Genomic DNA, 24,785 nt, shown 5'->3' with positions numbered 1-24,785 from the left:
AAGTTCTTCCAGTACCTCAAATGGAGTTGAGTTTCTATTTTGGAGCTTGCTCTTTGAAGCCAGGTTTGCTAAAGTTCTAGACTTGCCACTTAAATATGTGCTTGGTTCCAATTCTATGCTCAGCAGTTACTTAACCTCTGAGAACTGCCACTTCACTTGAAAGAAAGGTTAACTGGAATAACAACAGAGACCCAATAGACCTGAAGATGAATAACCTTGTATAGGAAGTGACTAGTCCAAAGTCTGACACAGAGTGTCTGTGCAGTCAGTAGGTGCTCACCCTGCACATAACTTCCATACATCAGCTTTAGACTCAAATTAGAACTACTGAATTGTGACTTCAGTGCCCTGTGGCCCAGCTGCTCTGCTCTCACCCTAGTGATCTGAACAGGTTCAGCAAAAAGCAAGCACAATCTTATACTATACAGCCTCCAATTAGGTCTCTACATGGGACTGCTAGACTTCTGTCAAACATCAATAAGGCTTTAGTGCTGGTATCTTCTGTTAGTGCTCATCAACGCGTGTGACTGCTCTCTAGAGCAGCCTCATCCTTCGAGGTCTTCTGGAAGGTATGTGGGGACTTGGCTGCACCATGGAGGGCAGACCAGCCAAAGACACCTCTCAAAAGGCGTTCATCCAGGAATGCAAATGTGAATCCCAGCTCACTGACTTTTAGCCAAGCCACCTATTAGATGAGCCTCACCAACCCATGAGCCTCTGCATTTCTACCTGCAAAATAGGGAGTGCCAACAGTCACCATGTAAGCTGATAGAAGAAAACCTGGCACAGGTCAGAAGCTCAGCAGAGGTTCAGCAAATGGCAGATGAATGAGGACAAAAATCAATTGATATGGGAGGTGTTTATTATTACAGAATCAGATAGAGAAGGAACAAAAAAGCATGTGGTTTCTTTGGGGAGAAAAAGGAGGGCCTCTAGTGCTTTTAATTTAAGAAGGAAAAACACATCACTGCAAATCCCTGCCGATGTTGGCAATTTACATCTCATTACAACAAACGCTTCAGATTGCTGTTTTGCTTTTAAAAATTTCTGAGGCATTGTTCTCCTTCAAACACATGTGACCAAATTAGCCACAATAATAAGCACTTGCGCTAAGAGACAGCATTGTATGATCTGGCGCAGATATTTTAAGTAACAAAAGAACTTTTTTCACTTTGTGGAAAGAGTAGGAAAAAATGTTAAAAGAGGTCTTTTGATTCACTTCAGGTTTATTTTGAGGAAAATATACATTCTGTGAAGAGATTCTCTTCGCTTTGCGCAAAGGAAGCTTTTTAAAAACGTCTGAAAGGTAGTGTTTGTCTCTTCAGGAAGCTACTCATGAGCCTACTCGTCACACATCACACTGACTACCGACTGACATCCAGGCTGTGAAAGAGGCACAAAGCCTTGAGATAAGGAAGCACATAATCATTTTGGAGGAGCTGATAGATTTTTGTTTGTTATTTGGGGGCTATATCCCATGGTTTTCAGGGCTTACTCCTGACTGCAGTCAGGGATCACTTCTGCAGGTGCTTGGAAGACCATATAGGATGCTAAGGACCAAAGCCTGGTCGTCTTTGTGCAAGGCAAACAATTTACCTGCTGTACTCCTGGAAGAGTTGAGAATTTAAAACATGAAATATTAATATACAGCATAGAAATTCTTGTGATTTGATGAAAAAAAAACATAGGATTCAGTGATAGAAAACTAGTATAAATGAATCCTCCTTCTGTTCTCTCTATAATCTATGAGCACAGGATCTATCCATAAAATGGGATTTTTTTGGCACAAAATAAAGAGTTTGGTATCTGAAGATATATCATTCTCAGTTCACGTTCATTTTCATTAGGATTAAATGCTGATCTTCCTGAAAAATCTTTCTAAAAAGTCAATATTGTATAGGACGTTCAGAAATCACCTCTTTTGGAATACTTAATAGCATTTCTGATTTAAAAAATGGCTACTCATTTTAGAATGCTCATTAAAATTACTAAAGCCTTTCATTTACTTCTTCAGGAAGTTTCTATGCTACATATATTTCTACTTTCTTAAGTGCGAAGTCAATCAATTCAAAACCTCTAAAGGGAGAGAGAATACCCCTGAACAGAGAGGTGCACAGCACTTGGTGGGAAAAAAAGGAGTCACTGGGTTGAAGCTGGCCTAAGGGTGGGAGGAGCTATGTCCATAATGATGAAGGATGCATAGAGAAAACTAGAAGGTTCCAGAAGAACAACAGACTTCACAAATTTCTTTGCTGGGACTTGGAAGCTGGATTGGTAGGAACTTCCTGGAAGGAAGGGTAGGTGGAGGAAGGGAGGAGAGGGGGGGAGTGGACAGGTATCTTCATACAGTGAAGATGGGAGGCACATGAATGGGACCCACTGACTAACCAGAAAATGGCCAACATGATGACCTGAACAAACTGGAAAGAAGAAGGTCGCTACTGGATTGGTGTGCCTGTCAGGCTTCAGAAAGCTGACTATAATCTTGATGTATGAGCAGTGGCTACAGGTTCTTCTCCACTAGCTCTCTGTGAGGTGAGACCTTCTAAAAGACACTGGAGAAGACTTGTCTGGACAGAGGCAGGAGAAGCCATTTGAGCCTGCAGCCCAGCACCAGTGGTTGGGTAGCTCCTTTAAGAGTCAGGAATAAAGAGAAGCAGAGCTGAAACGGACCCCAAAGAACTACTCTCTTCCTGGGATAAGCCCAGCTGAAAAGGGGTAGCAGAAGCAGACCTAGGGTCCTCTGTCACAAGTCTAGGAACTGGCCATACTTGGTGGAAGAAAGACTCTCAACTTCAAAGGTTGTGAGCTTTGTGCAGAGGGAAAAGTGACCCACTATCTACCAAGTGATTTTTTGGTTTAGACCTGCAGGGTGGTGGTCTCTTTAAAGTACATGCCATTCACTGTGATTAATATCTCCCTGAATATAAATGCCAAAGACAACCTCAGCTTTGTCTCCACTCAGTACAACAGCCTGGCATGCACCAAACACCTACTCAGCGTGTGTTCAAGGAGAAAAATGACTCCTGAAACAGAATTGTGGATGCAATAGGACCATGCACATCAAGAAAGCTCAGAGTGGAAAAGTAGTTTGCCTAAAGTCAGGTGGGAAGAGTGCTTATATATGATTGTAAAGAGACTTGCTTTTTCTTTTTTCTTTTCTTTCTTTTTTCTTTTTGGGCCACACTCAGTGATGCTCATGGGTTATTCCTGGCTATGTGCTCAGAAATCGCTCCTGGCTTGGGGGGCCATATGGGATGGCGGGGGATTGAATTGCAGTCCATCCTAGGTCAGCCACATGCAAGGCAAACACCCTACCTCTTGCACCACCACTCTGGCCCCAAGACTTACTTTTTCTACTGCCTTCACCTTCCACAGTTAACAGCAGTTTTCAGATTTTCCCAGGCTTTTTCATACTCTTAAGTTCATCTCTGAACTTTCCAGAATCTCACAGCAGGGGGGAAGGTTGCCTGGGTGTCACCAGGACTCATCCAACCTCTAAAAAGTCCAAGCTGTCCTCTGCTAGGGAAAACTGGGCTGAATCTTCCAGTTCCTTTCTCACCTGACTGCCTGACCAGGTGGTTGTGAATGCATTGGAAAGCAGACCAGCCTGGGTGTGCCTGCCAGGAAAGTATTGATAGCCAACACTGGCTGGGTGAGGGATTATGGTAGGAACTGGAAGGACCCAAAATAGAGCATTTATCTTAAAGAAGCTGCTGTGGGGGTCCAGTGAACACCCAAAGCAGGAGTGATGGAGAGCAGAGTTGCATCTCTTGGAGGATGTGTCCCAAACAAATCAATCCAGGACCAGTTGTCCCTAGAGTCTTGAGTCCTTCCAGAGTGGGAACCCTAGAAGACTCACCTTTCTCAGAAGATGACGGCCACATCCCATATCACTTGATGAGAAGGGGTGGGGTGGGGACGTCTCTAGCTGCTCTCCAACCTTGCAGCTACATCTTTCTCTCTACTCCATGTAGTCTAGCTGGAAGCTATCTGCAGCTTCTGAAGAAACCAGCCTCTCTTATAGCTCCCAAACTTGGTGTGGGCTCTACTATTGTCTAAGATAACCTACTTTCTCTTTTAAAATAAATTAAAGGCCTCCCCATTGGGGGGGGGGGGCAGGAAGAGAGAAGAGAGTTCTTGAACTTCCTGAAGCAAACTGTCCTGTGAGGTGGCCAGCTGCGGTTTCTGGGAGGCAGGACTAATGGACTTTAGCTATTTGATTTTCCTGAGATCAGTGCGGTGAGAACCTAGAGTCAAGGAAGAAACTGTAGGAGACCATTGTTCTCCCACTACTACATCTCCCAGAACCAGCCCATAGTGGAATGTACCACACTGCGAACTATGAGCAAGCTGCCTGCTCTGGTGGAACATAGAAGGAAACTAGGTGAATCACTCAGTAGAAAGACTACAGGAGGCTTTCTGGCATCAGGGATGTTAAGAAATACCTATAAGCTGACTAAAGAGGCACAAGGCTACCATGGGCTTTGTCAGCTGAACCTTGGCTGCTGACTGACCCAGGCACACATGCTAGCTGCATATAAATCTCATATTATTTCACAAAGACATGTCTACTTAGATGACATGTGGCACTGGCATCCCTGTTCCCTCTTGGGTCCTCAGTTTTCCTATCAATAAATGTGGGTGAGAGGGTTGGATTTAGTTCTCTATTGAAAGATCATTTCATTCAAAACTCTAGGAATTTTTTTGGTTGGAGTCTACAAATCAGATTGCATAGCAAGGCTTAAAGTAGGAAGAGAAGTAGGAAAGGAAGGTTATTAGGTAGGAAACATCCTACCTGTTCTAGGGTCTGGCAGTCTCAGAAGCCAAAGCTGCACATAGAAGAGATCTCCCTGTAGGGCTAGGAACAGCAGGCTGAGAGCCCCTGGATCAGATCACCTCAGCTGGAAACACAGATCTTGGGTTTGTGGCCTCAGGCAAGCTTCTTAATCTCTGAGTCTGTTTCTACCTCTGATGATTCTATGGCCGAGGCTTCTTTATGTATGAATAGCCTCGGAGGCCCCAAACAGGCTTGAGCATTCAGAGAGATCAGCCATTATATATGAGGAAACCCTTGCCCACCTCCATTTACTGTACAGGTCAATTCAGCAGAAAACACAGCTGTCACTTGGCCACACAGAAGCCAACTAGCAGCAGGCCATCTCCTGTTCTGATGGGGGAGGTCACTCATTGTTAGCAAAAGGGAAAAGGCCTGCAACTCCTGCCCCTCCTGGCTCCTTCATAGGGAGCAAAGAGACAGCCCCAAATGACCCCTTTGCTGCAACCCAGGGCTACGGGAAAATCTGTACCAAGAAGAAGAGAAAGGGGCTCCAGACCAGGGGTCCTCAAACTTTTTAAACAAGGGGCCAGTTCACTGTCCCTCAGACTATTGGAGGGTCTGACTATAGTAAAAACAAAACTTATGAACGAATGAATTCTTATGCACACTGCATATATCTTATTTTGCAATGAAGAAACAAAACAGATACAAATACAATATGTGGCCCGCAGGCCATAGTTTGAGGACCACTGCTCCAGACTATCCAAGACTTTGTGTTTTGTTTCTTTTGTGATGCTGGGGACTAAACCCAAAACCTTATCCCTATGAAGCATGACCTCTATCCTGAGCCATTTTCTGGACCTCATGACTTATGAGCTCTTAAAACAATCTAGGTGGAACCATGGAGAACTCAGCTTCAGTCAATCGTACAAAGGTGCCTAGACTGGAGATGAGTCAAAAGTGCAAGGGAAATTATTCTAGTTCTCAGTGCTAGATCTTTCCTGATCATCCATCCAAGTGAAAAAGGCACAGGGCATTCTGGGGAACCTGGTTCTACCACTAAGGGGGAAATGGGCTACAGTACTCCTACATCTGCTTGAAAACTTTTTTTTTTTTTTTTTTTTTTTTAGTTTTTGGGTCACACACGATGGACGCTCAGGAGTTACTCCTGGCTATGTGTTCAGAAATCACTCCTGGCTTGGGGGACCATATGGGACCAGGGGGATCGAACCGCAGTCCATCCTAGGTTAGGGTTTGCAAAGCAAATGCCCTACCTCTTGCACTGCCCCTCTGGTTCCCACTTAAAAACTTGATCTGAGCACAGCATGGAAGTCCTCCCTCTCCTGGGAAAAAAAGCAACAAGAGATACTAGAATAAAGCAACAGTGCTGTGCTACAGGACAGTGAGTATCCAGGATGTGCCATCCCTGAAATAACATCTCAAAGGCAGCCTTCAGTGACTCTCCAGCATGGCTGTTGTACCCACTGAGGGGCCACTCAAAGCTCTGAATTCAGAAATCTTTCTTGGCTTGGGGGGCCATATAGAATACCAGAAATCAAACCCACATTTGTGTTGGGTCAGCCCTGTGCAAGGCAAAGACCCTACCACTGTGCTACCACTGAGTACTCTCTTAAAAATCTGTTCATTTGGGGCCGGGCGGTGGCGCTAAAGGTAAGGTGCCTGCCTTGCCAGCGCTAGCCTAGGATGGACCGCGGTTCGATCCCCCGGTGTCCCATATGGTCCCCCAAGCCAGGAGCAACTTCTGAGCGCATAGCCAGGAGTAACTCCTGAGCGTTACTGGGTGTGGCCCAAAAACCAAAAAAAAAAAAAAAAAAAAAAAAATCTGTTCATTTGGGGCCAGCGAGGTGGCACTAGAGGTAAGGTGTCTGACTTGCAAGCGCTAGCCAAGGAAGGACCACGGTTCGATCCTCGGTGTCCCATATGGTCCTCCCAAGCCAGGGGCAATTTCTGAGTGCTTAGCCCAGGAGTAACCCCTGAGCATCAAATGGGTGTGGCCCAAAAAAACAAAAAAAAAAAATTGTTCATTTCATTTCATACAACTATGTATTTCATTGTCTAGGGAACTGTTGGGTTGGCACTCCAACCAATTCTACCTCCTCTGTGAAACCACTATGCTCTCACGTTTAGAAGTGTGTCCAAATTTATGGATCAGATCACAGGTTTGGAGCCCCCTACTACTTCTGACCTGAGGATCCACACCATCCCTTCATCACTGAGTGGGCTCTGTTCTGCAGGCAGTAGGTATTAGATATCCATTTTACAGAGAAGAAAACAGAGGCTGGAGAGTATTCAATCATTTGACATAAATTATACTAGTTCCAGAGCAGAGTAAAAACCCAACAATTACCTGAGGCCAAAGCCCAGGTATTCTTTAGTAGAGGGGAAAGATGGAAAGTATTGGCTGGCATCAGCTGCTTTTTCACAGGTACCCCTAACCTGTGCTTAAAGAATCTAGCTCACACCACAAAGGATTTTTAAGATCAAAGCTGGTCTTTTAAGGGACCTTGGATAGAACACTGGGCAAAGCCCAAAAGCCTAGAGGTTTGCAGGACACAATGGCTTTCTCCTTTTTCAAAAAAATTCAACCGGCCTGTGATCTAGCCAACAGGGATAGTAATCTTTCTTTCTGCATTCTCCTCTGTCTAAGGTGATAGTAAGCCTTGTTTTCTATTTTAACAAGGCAACTGGAATAGTACAATGAGATTTTTTTTAATGGCAATGTCAAGCCCATAAAGTGTGTGTGTGTGTGTGTGTGTGTGTGTGTGTGTGTGTGTGTAAGAGAGAAAGAGAGAAGAGAGAGAAAATGAATGAATAAGAGAGTGCCTGTTAATATGCTTGTTATCCTAGGAATCATCCTGCCTGCCTGTATCCCTGACAAAGCATACATATTGTCTAAAACCATTATGGGAAAACATGGCAGAGTTTCTTCCTCACAAACTATAAGGTGTCGTGTTGTTTTGCCTCTATCCATGCCTGAGCTCTGAGCTTCCCTCAGCTCTATGTGTGCAGCTTGAAGGCAGGGACTGCATCTCTTTCCTGTCTCTAAAATCCCTACAGAGCTATTCAATGCCTTAGTTGAATGATCCTTAGAGAATCACACCAAAATTAATTCAACTATCTCAGAGGAACTTACAGGACTACCAAGGGAGAAGGCTATCTATGCCTCAGTCTTTGGCCCCTAGGGATATGTGATCTAGCCAAGGAGAAACTGAAAGAGACAGTCTACTTTATAAAATTATTTATTTTTTTATAGACCATTTACTTTTGTCTTACACAGGAGCTCAACCTTGCAACTGCCTCTCTCCGGCTCTGCACTCCTCATCCCTTAGGAGCCTCTGCCAGGCTCTCAGTTTAATGAACACTATTCTAAGCCCTGAATTTGTGAATGTGTTAAAAGGTGATTGCTTTGTTCATTTCTAATTTCCCAGTTCTTTTAGCATGGTCTTAGCACTCTCATTGCTGTAGAAGTAAAAGAATAAAGCCATGGATATATGCCCACATCTGGGTTTTATAGATTAGAATATCTCCATACTTTTTCTTCAGTTTTTTTTTTTCAGGACAGGCAGAAAAAGGCAGGAAAGAATAAAGAGAAGCACTGAACATGCAATATGCTGGTCAAAAGAGTGGATTCTTCTTGTGCGTATCCTCATTTAAATCTGACCTTGTTACATACAAGGTTCTGAGATGAGACCCCAGGATAGGAAAGTAAATTTCCTTCCATCCAGAGACTTGTGGCTCATCACAGAAAAGGAAAGTTCTATTTTGTTGAGGGAAGATTCCTTGGGTGGGGATCGGGGTGGTGACAATTAAGTTCAGTGATTAAGGAGGACCCTTGTGTGGGAGGGCCCATCAAAAAACAAAAAGGACCACGAAAGGACCATGTGTTATGAAACCCTTACAACACACCAGTAACAATTACTTCCTTATCAGCAACGTTAAGGTGAACATCTATATGACAGAATCCAAACCTTATTTGGCCTACCACACCCTTTTCAGAAAAGAAATTATTTTTACCTATCTAGAAATTTACCTTTGAGAGAAAAAGCAGAAAGCACCTCCAATGTCACTCAAGAATACTCCCACCTCTCCCTTGTCTTTCCAGTGGCCCCCATGTCCACACCACTTCCCAAGATGCATCAACTACTTTGGAAGACTTATTTCTATCTTCTAATCTTCTTTATAACTCAAGAATCACTCCTGTTGAATCCATCTTGTGTTTATTTGTGGATTGAAAGAAAGTAATGAGTCAAGGCATGAATTAAGAAGGATGCCATCCAGTAGTCTCAAACATCAAATTCCAACTGCTGGCTCATTTCCTGCTTTCTATCAGTGCAATGCATGGCCACTTCAGGGTTCTCACGGGGTCTCCATCCTGCCTAGGAGGTTGGGTTCCATCTCTTTGTATCATTCTATTCATCACCTGCAGGACCCAAAGTTTGGGGCAGCTGGCAGTAATTTTTCTAGGTGGGGATACCTTCCTTTCAAACTGGGGAATTCCTGCCCTGCTGATATCTCTTTTCTGAATTTGACTGTTATAGTGTAGATAATCCAGTACACAGGGGCCATTGAACCAGTCCCAGAACAAGGCAAATAGGTGCAAATAGACAAAGAAAAAAGCAATGCTGGAACCTGGTCAATGGAGCTGCCCCAACCTCATACCAGTTTCTGGCCAGGGTGTGATCATAGGGTGTAAAGCTAAGATTCAGAGAGGGTCTCCCCATTTAGTTCTGATATCTCTTGGTCTTGTTTCAAGTTCCTTGGTCTTGTGGACACAGCAGGAATTATTTCAATTGGGTTTGAGAAGTGGGGTTCTTTCCAAACTCAATACAAAAAGTTTGATCATCAAATGCAGCCCCTACCCCAGAACTCATTATACTTATGTTTTAATGACATGGCCACATGTATCACTAAATCCATTAATGTCACCCTTCCCAATTCCAATATTTCAGTCTTTTTTTTTTATCTTCTCAAGTTTCTAGACTCAGAAAATGTATAGTTGCTATTTGATAACTGATCTCTAGTAAAAGATCCTGAGCGGTAGGGAAATTCCTTAGCCTGCAAAAGCCCAAACTGGCCAATAACTGTGTGTGTGGTGGTGGTGGTGGTGGTGGTGGTGGTGGTGGTGGTGTAAAATTTATAAATAAAATGGTCTCATTCTAGATCATTCTTTAAGAGATGGGGAAATGGAGCTGACAGTAAATAACTGAGCACAAACAGGATTTAGGCCTGATGCTATCTATCTGTCACAGGCTGTGAGGGGAATGCCAAAGTTCAGAGAGGTCTGCTGGCAAGCACCTCCCTCTCTGGGATCACTCTGTCCTGCCTAGACAGCAAATACTCATCCCTCAGGTGCCAGTTTAGACATCACTTCCTTCAGGAAGTTCTTCTTCCTGGACCTGCCATTCCTCCACCTGCCAATTCAGTGTGTTACTTTCTGCTCCTTGCTTTTGTCCCTATGGTGGTACATTTGTTTAAGCAATTTGTTGCTGCCTCTTATGTTAGTGGCTGTCTCCCACATCAAGCTTTGAGCACAGGGGTCAAGGGCAGTATTTCATTTCCAGCACAAAGTAAGAGACAAGTAAATATTTATGGAAGAAAAATAAGAAAGGAAATTATAATGAAAGGTAAAAAGGGAAAGGAAGGAAGGAAAGTAGGAAGGAAAAAAAGGAGGAATGGAAGAATTGGAAGGGGGGAGGGAGTTTGTTTTCTAAAACCATAGAATTGCAAAGGAATTAAGTTGTGGTTTGAATCCAGATTTACATGTTTCCAAAGATTAGGTTAGACTAGATCATGAAAACATACAACTTCCCCTTAGCGTAGAGATTTTCATTATACTCTTGTGTTATTTACGTTCAGTCCAAACCACTTGTATGATGATGATGACACAGATCAGGAAAGAGCTAGGTATTGGCCCTTGGGACAATCTTCAAGGTTCATAGAATAAAAGAGCTCAGAAAGAGCAAGACACTAACATTATTACTGGGTCCACATTTGTCAAACTTTTTAAGGAACACTTTTTTTTTCTTTTGGTTTTTGGGCCACATCTGGTGACACTCAGGGGTTACTCCTGGCTATGCGCTCAGATATCACTCCTGGCTTGGGGACCATATGGGACGTCGGGGATCAAACCCAGGTCGGTCCTGTGTCAGTCACGTATGAGGCAAGGTCCTGTGTCAGTCACATATGAGGCAAATGCCCTACCGCTGCGCTATCACACTGGCCCCTGAACCACTTTTCACAAAATTCCCAGTGTCTTAGTACCCTAGAGATTCAGGAGTACTTTCTAGAGTTTACACCCAGTTCACAATCATACAAAATAGTCATTTTTTCCAGTAACTAAAATAATAATTTTTTCATTATTTGGCATTAGAGTATTTGAGTTTTGTGATCACCCTCCTCCATGCCCAAAGTATAAAACAAGTCCAACAACAGAGCTCAATGAAAATAAAAATCATTCATTTGAAGACTAAGACAAACTTTTTTTCATTTTCTCCTTCTCTCCCCTCCACATCAAGATGAAAACAACTTTCACAGATTTTTCTATTTGGGATTTGTCTCTGAGAATTTATCTTGATAAAAGATTTTAATGACCAAGTTTGCATACCTGCAAATAATCTATGCTGATCCTGTGTGACAGCTACAGATGATGACCAGTCACCAGCCTAGGAATTGAGACCAAGCAGTCTCTGCCTTCCTAAGTGAGTGGGAAGCCTGGGAAGCCTTCTTAGCAGTCACTAGGGCAGGAAAACGCTATTGGGGGATTCACTGGGTCACCCCACTTAGACAATAACTGTAAATATACCCTAAGAAATGAAAGACATCTGCCATTAAGTGGATAAAAGTGCATCTCTCTGTACATTAAAGAAAAATAAAGCTTTACCTATTATTTCAAAGACTAAAAACTTCCTTCTTGCAAAGAAAGTTATGTTTGATTTAAACTTAGGGGCTACATCATGTTTCTGGGTAAGACCCTTTCCCTTTTGTCAGGCAACTCAGGTTGTAAATGAGTATCCTGGGGTCATGGTGCCATGGGCCCTATCACAAATTTTCTCCACACTGGTAGGTCTGTTTCCCCAATTCTGGATTCTTAGGTTCTCAGAGTTTCTTCCATTTCTTCTCTTGATGACCAGTCATTTCACCTGGCTTTCCAGCCTACCTGTCTTTCAGATTTCCCCCGATTCCTGCTTCTCAACATTAGATGAGAAAAAGTAAAAATCTGGTTACCTAAGAGCTGATGCAATAAAAGTTATAGGCATTTCTTTAAGCAAACCAAAGTTTGCTATATCTTTGTATTCATCTGCCCACCTCATCTACTGGTCGCCTCTCTGCTCCAAAGCTTTTTAGTTTTCTCATCTCTATGAAACAAGTCTAGGCCCGCAAGCTAGTTCAAGGCCTTCAATCAAAGGGACCTGTCCTCCAACTCCACCTGCAGCATTCCCGTTAGGGTACACCCGCTGTTTTCCTGTGCTCACTGGCCTGCATCAAGGCCCAGTTCAAGGTCCACCTCCTCCTTGAAGTCTCCTTTGTTTAGAGTAACTAGTCTCCATCCTTTGAACTCACCTATCATTTCATCCACACTCCTCCCACAGGATTCATCACTTTCTCCCTTCATGAATCCTCTTGTTTAGGAACATGTTTAGTTGTATTATGGGGAACCTCCCTGCAGAGGTTTTCTATCACCTCTAATACTATCCCATGCTGTCTAAGGCTCACTTCTGAATGACCCATCTCTGCCAGCTTCCTTGCTCTGAATGACATATCCCAGAGTTTTACCACTGCATTCTAGAAAGGGGAGGGGTACGCCTAAGTTATGCCTTAGTAAGACTGGATCTTAGTTATACCTGAGAATCACAGTCATGTCTGCCTTTCCCTTACCCTAGGGGCGCATTGCCTGCTTCTCCTGAGGAACCCTTCCCCTTCTGGGGAGAGATTCCCCCAGAGTGGTCTGCAGCCTGCTGGGCACTCACCACTGCCAAGCCTCAGAAGCAGCACATCCTGGAGTCTTCGATTGAGATCTCGCAGCTCTTTCATTTCTGACACGAGAGCACCATACTCCTTGAGCTTCTTGGCCTGCTGTACCAGCTGCCTCCGAGTCCGCTCCAGCTCCTGCTGGAGGTGGCGCATTTCTTCTTGCTGCTGCTGGTAGTTACGCAGCAGTTCCTCATACAGAGCCCGGGGCACCACGGCCTCCTCCAGACTGTCCATGTCCTCCATGCCCGGCGAGGCCTCCACGAAGACCTCTTCCGGGCATGTGCTGTGGCCCAGGCTCAGCCCGTTCTGCTTCTCCAGCCGGGCCACCACGGCCTCGATGCTCTTGTGCGCCACTTCGCTCGGCTTCCGCCCCTCGGGTCTCTGTGTAGGACAACGAGAATCAGTTCAGGCAAGGGCAGCTGGGACTTTCTTGGACTGCGGCTCAATATTTCCCCAGACAATCCTAGAATCACAGAACCACAGAAGGTCAGTGCCTGGAAAAACGTCTATAAACAGTCAAAACCCTTCATGTTATAAACACAGAAACGGCAATGCAGTTCGGGGATGGGGTTTGCTAGTCAGTGGCTGCAGAATCAGGCTTCTGGTCTCCCAAGCCATCATTTCCCTCACCCGAGCACTTGGCCCCTTGCTGGATATCACACACATACCCTCAAATCCCCCAGAGACTGGGCAGTGACTTCCCACCAGGAGTGCAGACTGGGAAGTAAGGGGATAGGGTTGGCCTCAACATATATTTGCGGTGATCTGGGAGAAATCAAATCAAGTGCTCCCAAGGAAATCACTGCTCAAACCTTTCCCACAACAGAAATATATTTAAAGGGGTATGGTAGCAGGTGGTGGTAGCAGGACAGTGAAGAGGCCACTTGCCTTGCATGGGGCCAACTCACGGCCTGAGGACCACCAAGAATGATCCCTGAATACAGAGCCAGGAATTAGCCCTAAGCACAGTCGAGTATGGTGCAAACAGCAATCAGGAAGTGGATCCTACTAGTATGCTTAGCAGGGAAAGTTGCTAAAAATTCTAATCTATTCTGACCAAGGTCAGGAACCATATTTTTATTTATTTATTTATTTATTTATTTTTCTCTTTATCCGGAGATGGCACTGACATGGGTTTGGAAATGTTTACTTAACTAAATACAAAGAATGCTAATGATGGGACATTCTCACTCATCTTATATGCGAGGAGAGGCAGGACCAGCAAGGCAGAAGACTACATTCAGGGTCACACAGTAACAGACAGAGCTTAACTTCAAGCACTCAAGTCCTCCCCGCTTCATATCTGCCAATCTAGCCTGGACTTTGGACAGAGATGAGAGTTCACTGAGAAAAGAAACATCCAGGAATACTCAGGGCTTGAGGTTTTAGCTGCCTGAGGAAATTCCAGCACGAGTGGACAAAGCTTTCATTGAGGGTGAGTTATGGGGCCAAATGAATTCTTCTCCAGGGCAGCGGGGCTGGGAGTTCTTCTTACTGGGAGCATTTACGGGAGGTGCAGACAACTAAGGAGACCAGATTCCAGGCAACTGTGTCAGGTGTTAAAATCAAAGACTGGCCTTGAGAATTCCCTGAGCAGACAAAGTCATTGGAGTCATACAAACAAAGCTAAATTTAGCTTATTTTTGTCACACTAACTTGCTCTGGATTCATTTCTTATTAAAACTCCTGGAAGTCATAATAAAACATTTTTTTCCCAAGGTGAACATGAGGTATTTATGGCCCAATTAATTCTCCTTCGTTTAAGACACTTCTAATACTCTACCAGTTACAATGAACACTATCAGTCACTGCTTCTCATTATATAAGCTGCTCTACAGAACTATATTCCTGAGATTTGTTCCATGCTTTGATCTGAGAGTTCCCAGTTTTCAAATTACTTTTGGTATGTGCATACCAAACTTTTGCTAATTATCACTTAAGTGGGTCACTGGTTATACTTCTATCATTTCTAAACAAGACAAACCTGCCTTAACCCTTTTAAGAACATTTAAGGGGGGAAAAACATCTCAAAAAGACTTGACTCTTATCCTGAGACTGAATTACCTGACAAAACTTGATGTCATTTATCCACTGGAATAAGATACTGCTAGTTTAGACCAGTGTTTCCCAAAGTGGGGGGAGAAAAGAAAGGAAGGGGGTAATGCTACAATATTCAGGAGAGAGCTAGTGCCTCAGGTGAAATCAGAGGGCACCTTCCCTGTGTTTGTTTAAAGCAAGTTGATCTCTAGGTAGAAGTTGAAAATCTTTTTCTTTTCTGAAAAGGGGCAGTAGACTAAATAAGCTTGGGAAACTCTCTCTATAGGAACTCATCAATCGAAAATGGTAATGCTCACTTCAGGTATCTGTTCACATTATGACAGCATGAAAACTCCATGGGCAGAGCCACATTTAAATGTAGGAACCAGGCTCAGAGCCAGGCCCATAGCAGGGGACAATGATTCTGGAACTGAACTCAACTTTATCACTGGAACTATGCCTTGGGAATGCCCCTAACCTTGTGTCCAAAATTAGACTATTATTAGTGATGAGGGAACAGATAATACAAGGGTCAATGATGAATGCATGGAACTGTAGTTTTAGCCTCGATACTATATTACACTGGGGGAGTAACACTAACAGGTGTGGTCATGATGGCCTTTAAGTCCTGTCATGGTATCCCAGGTAGGGACACAGCATTGTAGGATCTGAGCAGCGCTGAATCCTGGTTTCAAAGGTCTCTAATCACTGTGAGGAGGACCCCTCAAAATCACACTATTCTCAGTCTACAATGTACTATTACTATTTCCTCCTTCCTGACATACCCCTTCTACAGCAAAAACAATGTAAGTTGTGGAACATGATTTTAAGCACGTTTACAATCAGCTGGAAGAGTCTACTGGGTGTGTGCACTAGAAGAAATGGTATCTTACACAAAAGTTTTCTTCCAACTCAAAGTTCCAGAAACTTTGGCACACCCTATTTCCCAGTGAGTGAACTTTTCCTGGGGCAGTATGAGAGTGGCAGGAGGTGTGACCCAGAATAGCACCTTCATGTGGCTTCAGCAGCCAGGACACTGCAGAGAGTGTAAGATGTGTGGTACATGGAGCATAACCCGAGGTAAGACTCCCCCAAAATACTTGAGCCTCCCCCTATCTGAAAACACTCAGCTTGGGACACCAAGGATAAAGGGATCAGATGAGAATTCCTTATTTATATCAGAAATCTGAAAATACTCCCCCAAATCCCCCTCCCCCGGAAAAGGAAAGATTTTGTTACCTTGATATGTCTAAGTTGTAAATCTTCTTCCCCATAATCTTTAACCTCCCCATCTTCTTCTACGTGATTGAGAGAAAGTTTGGGTATTTTTATTTTCTTCTGCATCACACTGTTTTCAAGGTCAGATTTGTCTTCTAAAATGCATATCAAGAGAACAAGATTTAATAAGCTTTGAAATGTTCAAAACGCCCATAACTTCAAATAACTGAGGCCAGACCAGTTAAAAAGGGGGAAAGCAATGAGTGCAGACCTGCTTTCTCCTGCCTGCAGGGACCGTGCAGCTGGACAGGGAAAGTCCTGAAGTGAAATTCGGAATCTCTAAGGTCTGGGACCACAGGCCAATCACCAAAAACACTGTCCCATGTTTGCTTTGTGGCTTCTCTAAGTGCACCATAAAGGTTGGCCTTTTATGGAACTGGAATAGCTCGTAGATTGCTATCTGCACTAAAACAGTACAGGAATCCCTCCAAGACTGAGGTCTTTCTAATCTAAGCTTCTTCTAGCAAAGCTCAATGCTTTATGAGCTTAAATACTATTCAGGTACCAATGGGCATTAAAAAAAAAAAAAAGGATGACAATGTCGACAAGGCAGAGCTGAACTTTCCCAGCCAGGTAAAATGGGCACAGCAAGAGACTTAAGATCATGGTATGTTGGACTGAAGGTTATAATGACAGCAACCAATCAGTTAAACTCCCTCATTTGGACCAATTAAAGAACTCAGACCTAGAGAAGAGTAAGCAGAGGGAAGAGGGCCAATGGCATCTCGCCTGGTGCTTTGTGTCTATAATCTGCCAAATTGCCAATTGTTACACAAATACAAAGGATATGATTTCTCTCTATTTTTCTCTTCTTCAACCTCAACTTCCTATAATCTAAAAGATTAGTTTCCCCTCTTAAATGGTCATCAAACTTTATTTCCCAGTTCTGTCTCTGTGACAAAAGTAATAACTGAACCAGAAGTGGTTTGGAGGCAGAATGAACTTGCTCTGGAAGAAGCCCTGGATAGTAAATACTTTGGGGTCTTGTTTCCTAGGTTCGAATGCAGACTTGGGAGATAGCTCGTTCTTACACTCCTCAAAGATTCTCACTGCTACATCCAAAATGCTCTTTCTGGCCTGTTATCCAACTCTGGAGGTTCCAGAGAGCTGATTCAGGTTTTCTCTGAGGCTCTTCAGGTGGGAGGAGGAGCCTGTGGACACATTCTCACACATTTTTAGGTCAGGCTTCTCCCCTCATAACTGTCAGTAAAGTTGAGAAGGAAGCTAGCTTTACAGGCACATCACTACCCCAGAATGGAATCAAATGCCAGATCTTCTCAAATGACCATAGGAATGGAGAATTAGTATACCAGAGCTAGGACCCCAGTATCAGAAAGACTCGGCATGAACCTTAGCAATACTGTGACAAGGTAGAAAGGATTGGGCAACAACCCTAGCCAAACTGGACTCACATCACTTCTACAGAGGGAGGTGTGGAAATGACAGTGCTAATCCTCACATAGTTCTTGGGAAACACTAGGCCTTCAATAAAGAAAATATATTAAAGTGGTATTATTAACACCAACATGCTGGGAATAATTTTATTTGAAAAAGCACATGGTGATGATAACAATTGGAAAAAACAAAGGGGTTCCTTAAACTGGGCAGAGTTGTAATGGATCTTCTTAGGAAAAAATTAAAACAGATGGTCCCCCATGACAGAAAATAATATTGGCTTTTCCTACTAACCATAGGAACAATCCTTGGCTTCTGTATTTTCACAAGAAAGTACCCGGTGAGTTTGTCTTTGCACCTACAAAATATATCCACAAGTCAGGAATATGTAAGAGGTCTGTGGGTCTTTCTAAAAGAGCAACCACTTGCCTTTTACAAATAATTGTTGATTCAAAGTCAAGAAGCTGCTAAAAAGTATAAAAAAAGGTGCTCGAAATGAAGTCTCCATCCTGAAATGGATTGGTGAATGCTTTCACATTAAAAAAAAAAAAGAGAGGAAGGGAAAGGAGAAAATAGGAAGAGACAGACATAAAGAGACACAGAGCTATTATTAGTACTTCCAAACAAAGCTCCTGGGCTAGTCTTTAATTTGGCAAGTTCAAGGGCCAAGGCTGGACATGCAGCACCAAACTAGAAATGACAAGCTATGTTCTGCCTCCTTGATTCTAGTTCAGAAAACTAGATCAGGGTCACAGTGGTATGGAGACAAGCAATCATTCAGACTCACATCACTAGGTCATATTTGAATTGACAATGATACTCTTCACCTCATTCAACCCTTTTAAAATGCAAATGAGGAAGTAGAGGCTCCAAATGGTGAAAATCCATGCAAACCTTCACACAGTAATCAGTCCTAAGAGACAGACGGAGGGCAGCCATTTCAGAGAGTTCACCAAAATGGACAGGTCATCCAAAGGTGAGTGCTATAATGTGAATCATGTGAGAACTCATTTTGCGTAACCTGGTCCATAGCCTTTCCACCTAGGTCTCAGCTCAACATTTACTGGAATTTACAGCAGGATCTAGACTGGATGCTGAGGAAACAAAGAAAAAGGCAAAGGTAACTTCTCTCAGTCCTTGGGGCAAAGGACAATCCCAAGCAAGCTTTTGAGAAAAGATGGCAGTTCAAGTTATTTGACTTCTCAGAACCTCTTTCCTCACCTGATTTGAAATAAATGCATTTATTCATTTCACTGGGATGGTGTGAAGATCATCAGGTTGTATTTTATGGACTTGGGCAAAGTAAAATAACATTTGGATGGTCAGGGTTTATCAAAGGACAGACATTGAAGGAGGGTGAGAATCTGGCCTTAATAAGGGTAGCAAATAGAAGCAAAAATGAAAGGGTAGTTGAGAAAATACTCAGCCTAGAAAGGTCACACAACAAAACCAGCTTGGTTATAGCAAGAGAGAGGGAGGGGAGGAAGGAAGTTAAGAGATTAAAGGATTAGAAAATGAATGGCCTTAAATGCCAAATCATGAGGAGCTGGGGGTTAGCCTGAAGGTATGGAAAAAAATAGGACTCAGAAAAACTGGATTCTAAATCCAGTTCTGCCACTTGGAAGGTGCAAGAAGGCAAACAATTGCTCAGGCCTGACCATCATTTCCCTTGACTCTGGAAGTGGAGATATAACATCTACTCAAGTGGAGATCAAATCAGTTCAGTAAACATGCCTTGAAAAACCACAAAGCGCTATGCAGACAACTCAGTGGATGACAGAGCTCAGCAGAGCTTAGTGCTAGCTGAGGGTCTGGTAGAGTGACTTTCTTTCTGAGATGGACAGCTACCCTGCCCCTACTGCTTGCAGGGAAGGAAAACATTCAGGAGTGCTCCACTACTCACATGGTCACTGGAGGACTCACTCACCACCTAAGGTTCTATACCCCTTCTTTGTTTGACAAACTCCCTTCAACCTTCATCCTCATTTCTTCCTTCCTCCCACTCACTAGCATAAGACAAGTGAAGAAGAGGAAAGAAAACAAAAGGGAAGAGAGAAACTGGAAGGGAAAAAAAGAATAAAATAAATGCTAAATGAATTAAGAACACCTTTAACTAGTAATAAGTAAGTTCGAATTCCTCAACTTTAAGTTCAAAGTAGAAGACCACTTTCTTCAGCTCTCTTAGACAGACCCTTTCTTCAGACCCTTCTATCCTCCTAAAGTCCCCCAGGAAGCAGTTTTCATGACCAGAAAACAAACAAACAAAACTCACAATAAGGTGTAGCCTGGCTTTATAGGCTTTTCAGCAGTTCTTTGGAATGGTAGACTGAGCAACATTGGGCAAACTTAAGTGACAGCGGTGAATTCAGCAAAGGAGACAAAGGAAACAGTACCTCCAATTACAATGCTCTTCACCTAGATCCTGACTTTCTCTGTACTTGGCCATGGTTATCAGAATGCCCTTTCTAAGTTAACTACTATGGAACAACAATATCGCCAATTACTGACACTTGACAGTGAAGACTGAGACAGGAAAATCCAGGGACCTTAAAGAAACTCTCTTGAGGTTAGACAAATTAGCATGCTTGGAACCTATAGTTGGTCTTATGGCAGGATACTTCGTGGGTAGAGACACCCTGTTTTCTAGGCCAAAGTTTTTTTCAATTTTTCCAACTTTACTGTGCCCATGCAAAATTATGCCATCCTTTTTGTCTCTTATTTAGAAGCATCCACCCACTAGAAAGTTCACTTTCCCTGGGGATGTGTATTACTTTATTTTACCTTCTATTTCTGCATTTTTCTACAAAGTCAATTAGGGGGAGATGTGGGATTAACCAGTGTATGTCTTGTTACTCATTGATTGGAAACATCTTTAAATGTAGTACCTTGGATTGGTGTTTAGACCACTTAAAATTCCACCTCAGGGTATGGTCTGATTCCTCCTAATAAATATCCTGGGTCTCAACAAAACACTCTCCTACATTTCTGGACTTCCCCCACTGAGCTTCCTACTGCTTTTTTTTTTTTGGGGGGGGTGTCACACCCGGCAGCGCTCAGGGGTTACTCCTGGCTCTATGATCAGAAATTGCTGTTGGCAGGCACAGGGGACCATATGGGGTGTGGGGATTCTAACCACGGTCCTTCTGCATGGAAGGCAAACACCTTACCTCCATGCTATCTCTCCGGCCCCTGAGCTTCCTACTTCTTAGAAGTGGAAGGCTTATGTGTTGGAACTCCTGAATCTGTTTCACCCTCTTTAATGTCTGTGGATTATTTCCTGCATCAACACTTGCTTCCAAACACGCGTCTCTCAGTGTCCTGATTAAAAAACTAGCACTTGACTCAATCCTGAGGCTTATCAGTATCCTCCTTAACTACCATCTCTGGAAAAGGGTTCAGGAAGACCCATGCATTCATCCTTTTCTGCCATCAGTGTGTATTACTGCCATCAAAACCCTGCTCTGGGTTGAGCACTATGATTTTAGACCCTCACAATCCAACGTCAAGAACCGTCACTAGAAAGCAAGGGTTGACTTATTGAAGGATGCAATTTTCCATAGATCAAAATTCTGGTCTCCAGGTATCTCGAACCCTAACCCTGAGTCGAGAATGACTATTCATATTCATATCTGATCTACAGAAGAATTCTGAACACTCAGTATCTCCATAAAAAGGAAAATAAATTTTTGTTTGAGGGTGGGGCAGAGTCTAAGAAAAATAGCTGTCTTTTGAATAATTTGGTCCTGGTTTGGAATTCTGGCTCCACAACATGCTAACCGCAGAGACTTGAGCAAGCTAACCTAAACAAGATCAGTTTCTACTATTTGAAAAGTGAGGATAATTGTTTTCCAAACAACAGTGTGTGAATCATCAAGTGCTGTGCCTAATCTCATCACACAGGTGTTTAATAAAGAGTAACAATGGGGCCAACCTTAAGGTTATGTGTTTGAATTTTATCTCATGGCAGAGCAAACCACTGTAGAAAGATGAATGTGGTAGTGGTAATAAGCAAAATGGATGAGGTATGAGGAGGAAATTAAGACACAATGGCAAGAAACTACTGCTCTTTACTGGTCACATTAATGAACTATGATAAGGAATATTTGAGACAGCAATTAAGTTCAAGCAGCACTTTCAATGTGGCCTTGAAATATGATCTTGCCTGAGTTCTAGGAAAGCACTAAAAAACACAAACTAGTGGAGGACTCAGAAGGAAGAAGAAAACTCTGCTCACCCTGCCTTTGCAGTTGCTCTAAGCCAAAGACAAAATAGCAGTTCTAGGGCAAATAAAAATGAATGTGTCTTCTCTGAAGACAGCCTTCAGTAATTCAAACTTCCTGCTTTGGGCTAGGAGTGGGGGCCACACCCACCTGTGCTCTGGAGCTACACCTCACTCTGTACTCACCAGTCACTCTTGGTGGTGTTCAAGGGACCACCATTCACTCCTGGTGATGCTAGGTTCAGCTGCATGCAAGCTAAGTGCTACATCCCCAGTATCTCTCAGGACACCAAGCAGCTAGGAGTTAAGCATCAACTATCTCTTTCTCTTCTCTAGCTAAATAAAGATAAACATTCACTCCATAAAAGTTGAATCAGCACCTAGGATGTACCAACCCTGAGCCAAATTATTTACTAACAGTCTACTTACTCCACACAATAACCACAGAAACAAAAATTGAGGCTACAATCACTGAAGAAGTTGTGTAAGACACAAAGCCATTAGGGAGCAAAGCCAGGCTTTCAAATCAAGTGTGCATGATACTTGGACCCAGTTGCCCTTATTTAACTATCTCGTGGAAACGAGAGAAAAATCATCAAGTTTTTGTTCCTTTCTCACCTGAACTTAAGTAAATGATGAATGTATTATCATCACTTTTGAAGCAAGAGTCTTTCTGCCTAAGAGCTCACTTGGGTGTGTGTGCTATGATAAATTCTCAAATTGAACACTATCAAAAAATTACTTAATATCAAACTCCTGAAATACATGCTTATCAAGATCATACATTCTAATTCCTAGCAAGAGCTCTATATTAAAAAAAATATAGAAGGATGTGGTGTTTAAGTTGAGAAGGAGAAATTAAGGGAAAATAAGGGACACAGGAAAATAAACAAGGAAAGTTCCCAAAATCAAGGAAGTGATAGGAGAACCAATACAAATCTGATTTCAAAAGTGACGATGCCTTGCAGAATTGGTGGGGGACAGTTAAAAATGGGAGCACTCCTGTGACCCTCATTTTATATATAATCCTGCTAAACAAAGGAACAAAGATCAGAGCTTGAATTTCATATGGATTTGTTAGAATAAAGTTCTCAAGACTCAACAGAAAATGCTTCACAAAAAGTTGTCTTATTTTAGAAATGTTTGCATGCATATTTCAGGTTTTTCATCTGTTCAGAAATCCTATAAAATCTTATGTTTGCATTTAAAACAAACATGTCACAGAAAAAGTGTGCAGATTATATTCTCTGGTCTATGGTGACTGTTTCTGTAAAAATCTAAGACAGCTAAAATTTCCAAATTTTGAGAGTTGCCTGCTCTGAAAGCAGAAAAAAACAAAAAACAAAAACGGGGTCACTGGTTCAAGGCCTGATTATAGGCGAACGACTGGGTGACTAGTCACTTCCTGTATGTGTTCTTTTCCGTCAAACATGGAGATTAATCTAGAAAATCTCAACAAGTTCTTTAAGTTGTGCAACTGTGACCAGCCACAGGATTTTGAAGATCTCTCCACAGTGTGCTCCAGGGTCATAGTGAATGGTCTGATTCCAAATGGTGTGCATGTCAGTTTTTTCCTGAGGCTATCCATAAAGGAAGACAAGGAGTTGGTCATCAGATTTTAAATTTTTGCGCTCTCACTTTACCATCTCACTGGCCTTAACAGAGACAGAACTAAGAACCTCATTCTGTGGGCTCATTTGTTTGGCTTCTCTCAGATGCCCCATCAGATTGTGGTCAGGGCAATAAATACCCACCATAGGTTCACAGGACAAAATAATGTGACTTGCACATTTAAACCAAGTCCTAGGAGCACAGAAATATGAAGATTTAATTTAAATGCATGTTATTGCTGTTTTGTCTTTTGTTTCGATTTTTTGGGCCACACTCCATGGTGCTCAGAAATCACTCCTAATAGGCTCAAGGGACCATATGAGATGCCAGGGAATCGAATCTGGGTCGACAATGTGCAAGGCAATTAAATGCAGTACCTACTGTGCTATGGCTACAGCCACAAAATGCATGCTTTTTTCTTAATCTCTCCTTTCTACAAGGATTAGTATCTACAGCAAAACAAGCTATCCTCTCAGAAACTCTCAACTGCAGTTCCTCACACTTCTATATTTATGGAACCTACTCTGTGCTAGTAGGTACTTTCACTTTCCCATAATACCTTGATTAAACTGTAGGCAGGCTGGTGATTTTTAGCTCCATGTTCAGATGAGCACTGACACTCACAGAAGTAGTCTATCTCCCTTAAGTCACAGGTTGCCCCTGAATTATGCTATATACCAGGTCTATTTAAGTCTACTTTCTTTTAGCTGTGTAACACTTTCTGCTCCATACTTAAGAAAGTGACTTCATTATATGATCATATTTTTTTCATAGGAGAGAATTCTATTCCAGAATATTCCTGGCCACTTGCCACCTCTGGTGAAAGGGGGCTCAGCAGGATGCTGGAAGCTCTTCCGGGTCAGTATTCATCTTCTTTCTCTTTGCTACTATTTTGCCGATGCCAATGAATTCCACTTTCTGTTGGCTATCAAAGCATGACTGATCCTTCACTCATCAGAACTTAGACATGGAAAAAAAATCCAAGACACCAAGGTAAGTTTTTTCATGTTTTTGTTCTGCGAGCAGGATATACACCTGGCAGAGCTCTAAGCTTACTCCTGGCTCTGTGCTAGGACTTCCAACAGGCTCAGGGAACTTTATATATCTCAGATCCATCATGAACACTGGTCCCATTAGTACTAATTCAAACATTTTAACTGGAATGTCACATACAGCCCCACAAACCCTGTCTATGTGGGAAGGCAGCCCACTGCCTAGAATGTCTAAGAAGGCCTGTCTTAAAGAATATAGAGTAGGAAGGGCATTCTTAGAAATTGCAGTATTGTGGGCCTTAATTCTTAGAAAATTAGTTCCAGAAGTTAAAGTTGGTTTTAAGTTAGTTTTATAAGTAAAAAAGAATTCTTATTTTTCAGCTTGCATTTCCATCTAGTTTAAAGCTGACCACCTGATAAAACTTATTATCAAAGATGGCTCAGAGTAAACCTCTAAGGGTATGTATGTTCTTGTGGTAAA

At 42.7% G+C, this 24,785-nt stretch overlaps 2 protein-coding genes across 3 annotated transcripts in view; both read right to left on the bottom strand.

The window, feature by feature from the left end:
- Positions 1-24,785, bottom strand: part of AGBL4 (AGBL carboxypeptidase 4) — a 1,193,307-nt gene that overhangs the window by 197,300 nt on the left and 971,222 nt on the right.
- BEND5 (BEN domain containing 5) overlaps positions 1-24,785 on the bottom strand; it is a 50,281-nt gene that overhangs the window by 19,232 nt on the left and 6,264 nt on the right. Inside the window, exons 2-3 of one of the 2 annotated variants that reach the window (XM_049774858.1) lie at positions 16,049-16,182; positions 12,769-13,153 (exon numbers count right to left, since the gene is read on the bottom strand). In XM_049774858.1, coding sequence (XP_049630815.1) covers positions 12,769-13,153; positions 16,049-16,182 — 519 coding nt within the window. Of the gene's footprint in view, positions 1-12,768; positions 13,236-16,048; positions 16,183-24,785 lie in introns of those variants that run through there. The other variant, XM_049774859.1, reaches the window with a different exon arrangement.

This window comes from Suncus etruscus, chromosome 6 (genome assembly GCF_024139225.1).
Source record: "Suncus etruscus isolate mSunEtr1 chromosome 6, mSunEtr1.pri.cur, whole genome shotgun sequence".
Taxonomy (NCBI): domain Eukaryota; kingdom Metazoa; phylum Chordata; class Mammalia; order Eulipotyphla; family Soricidae; genus Suncus; species Suncus etruscus.
Note: the sequence above shows the minus strand (reverse complement) of the source record. Positions and strands in the feature narration are given on the sequence as shown.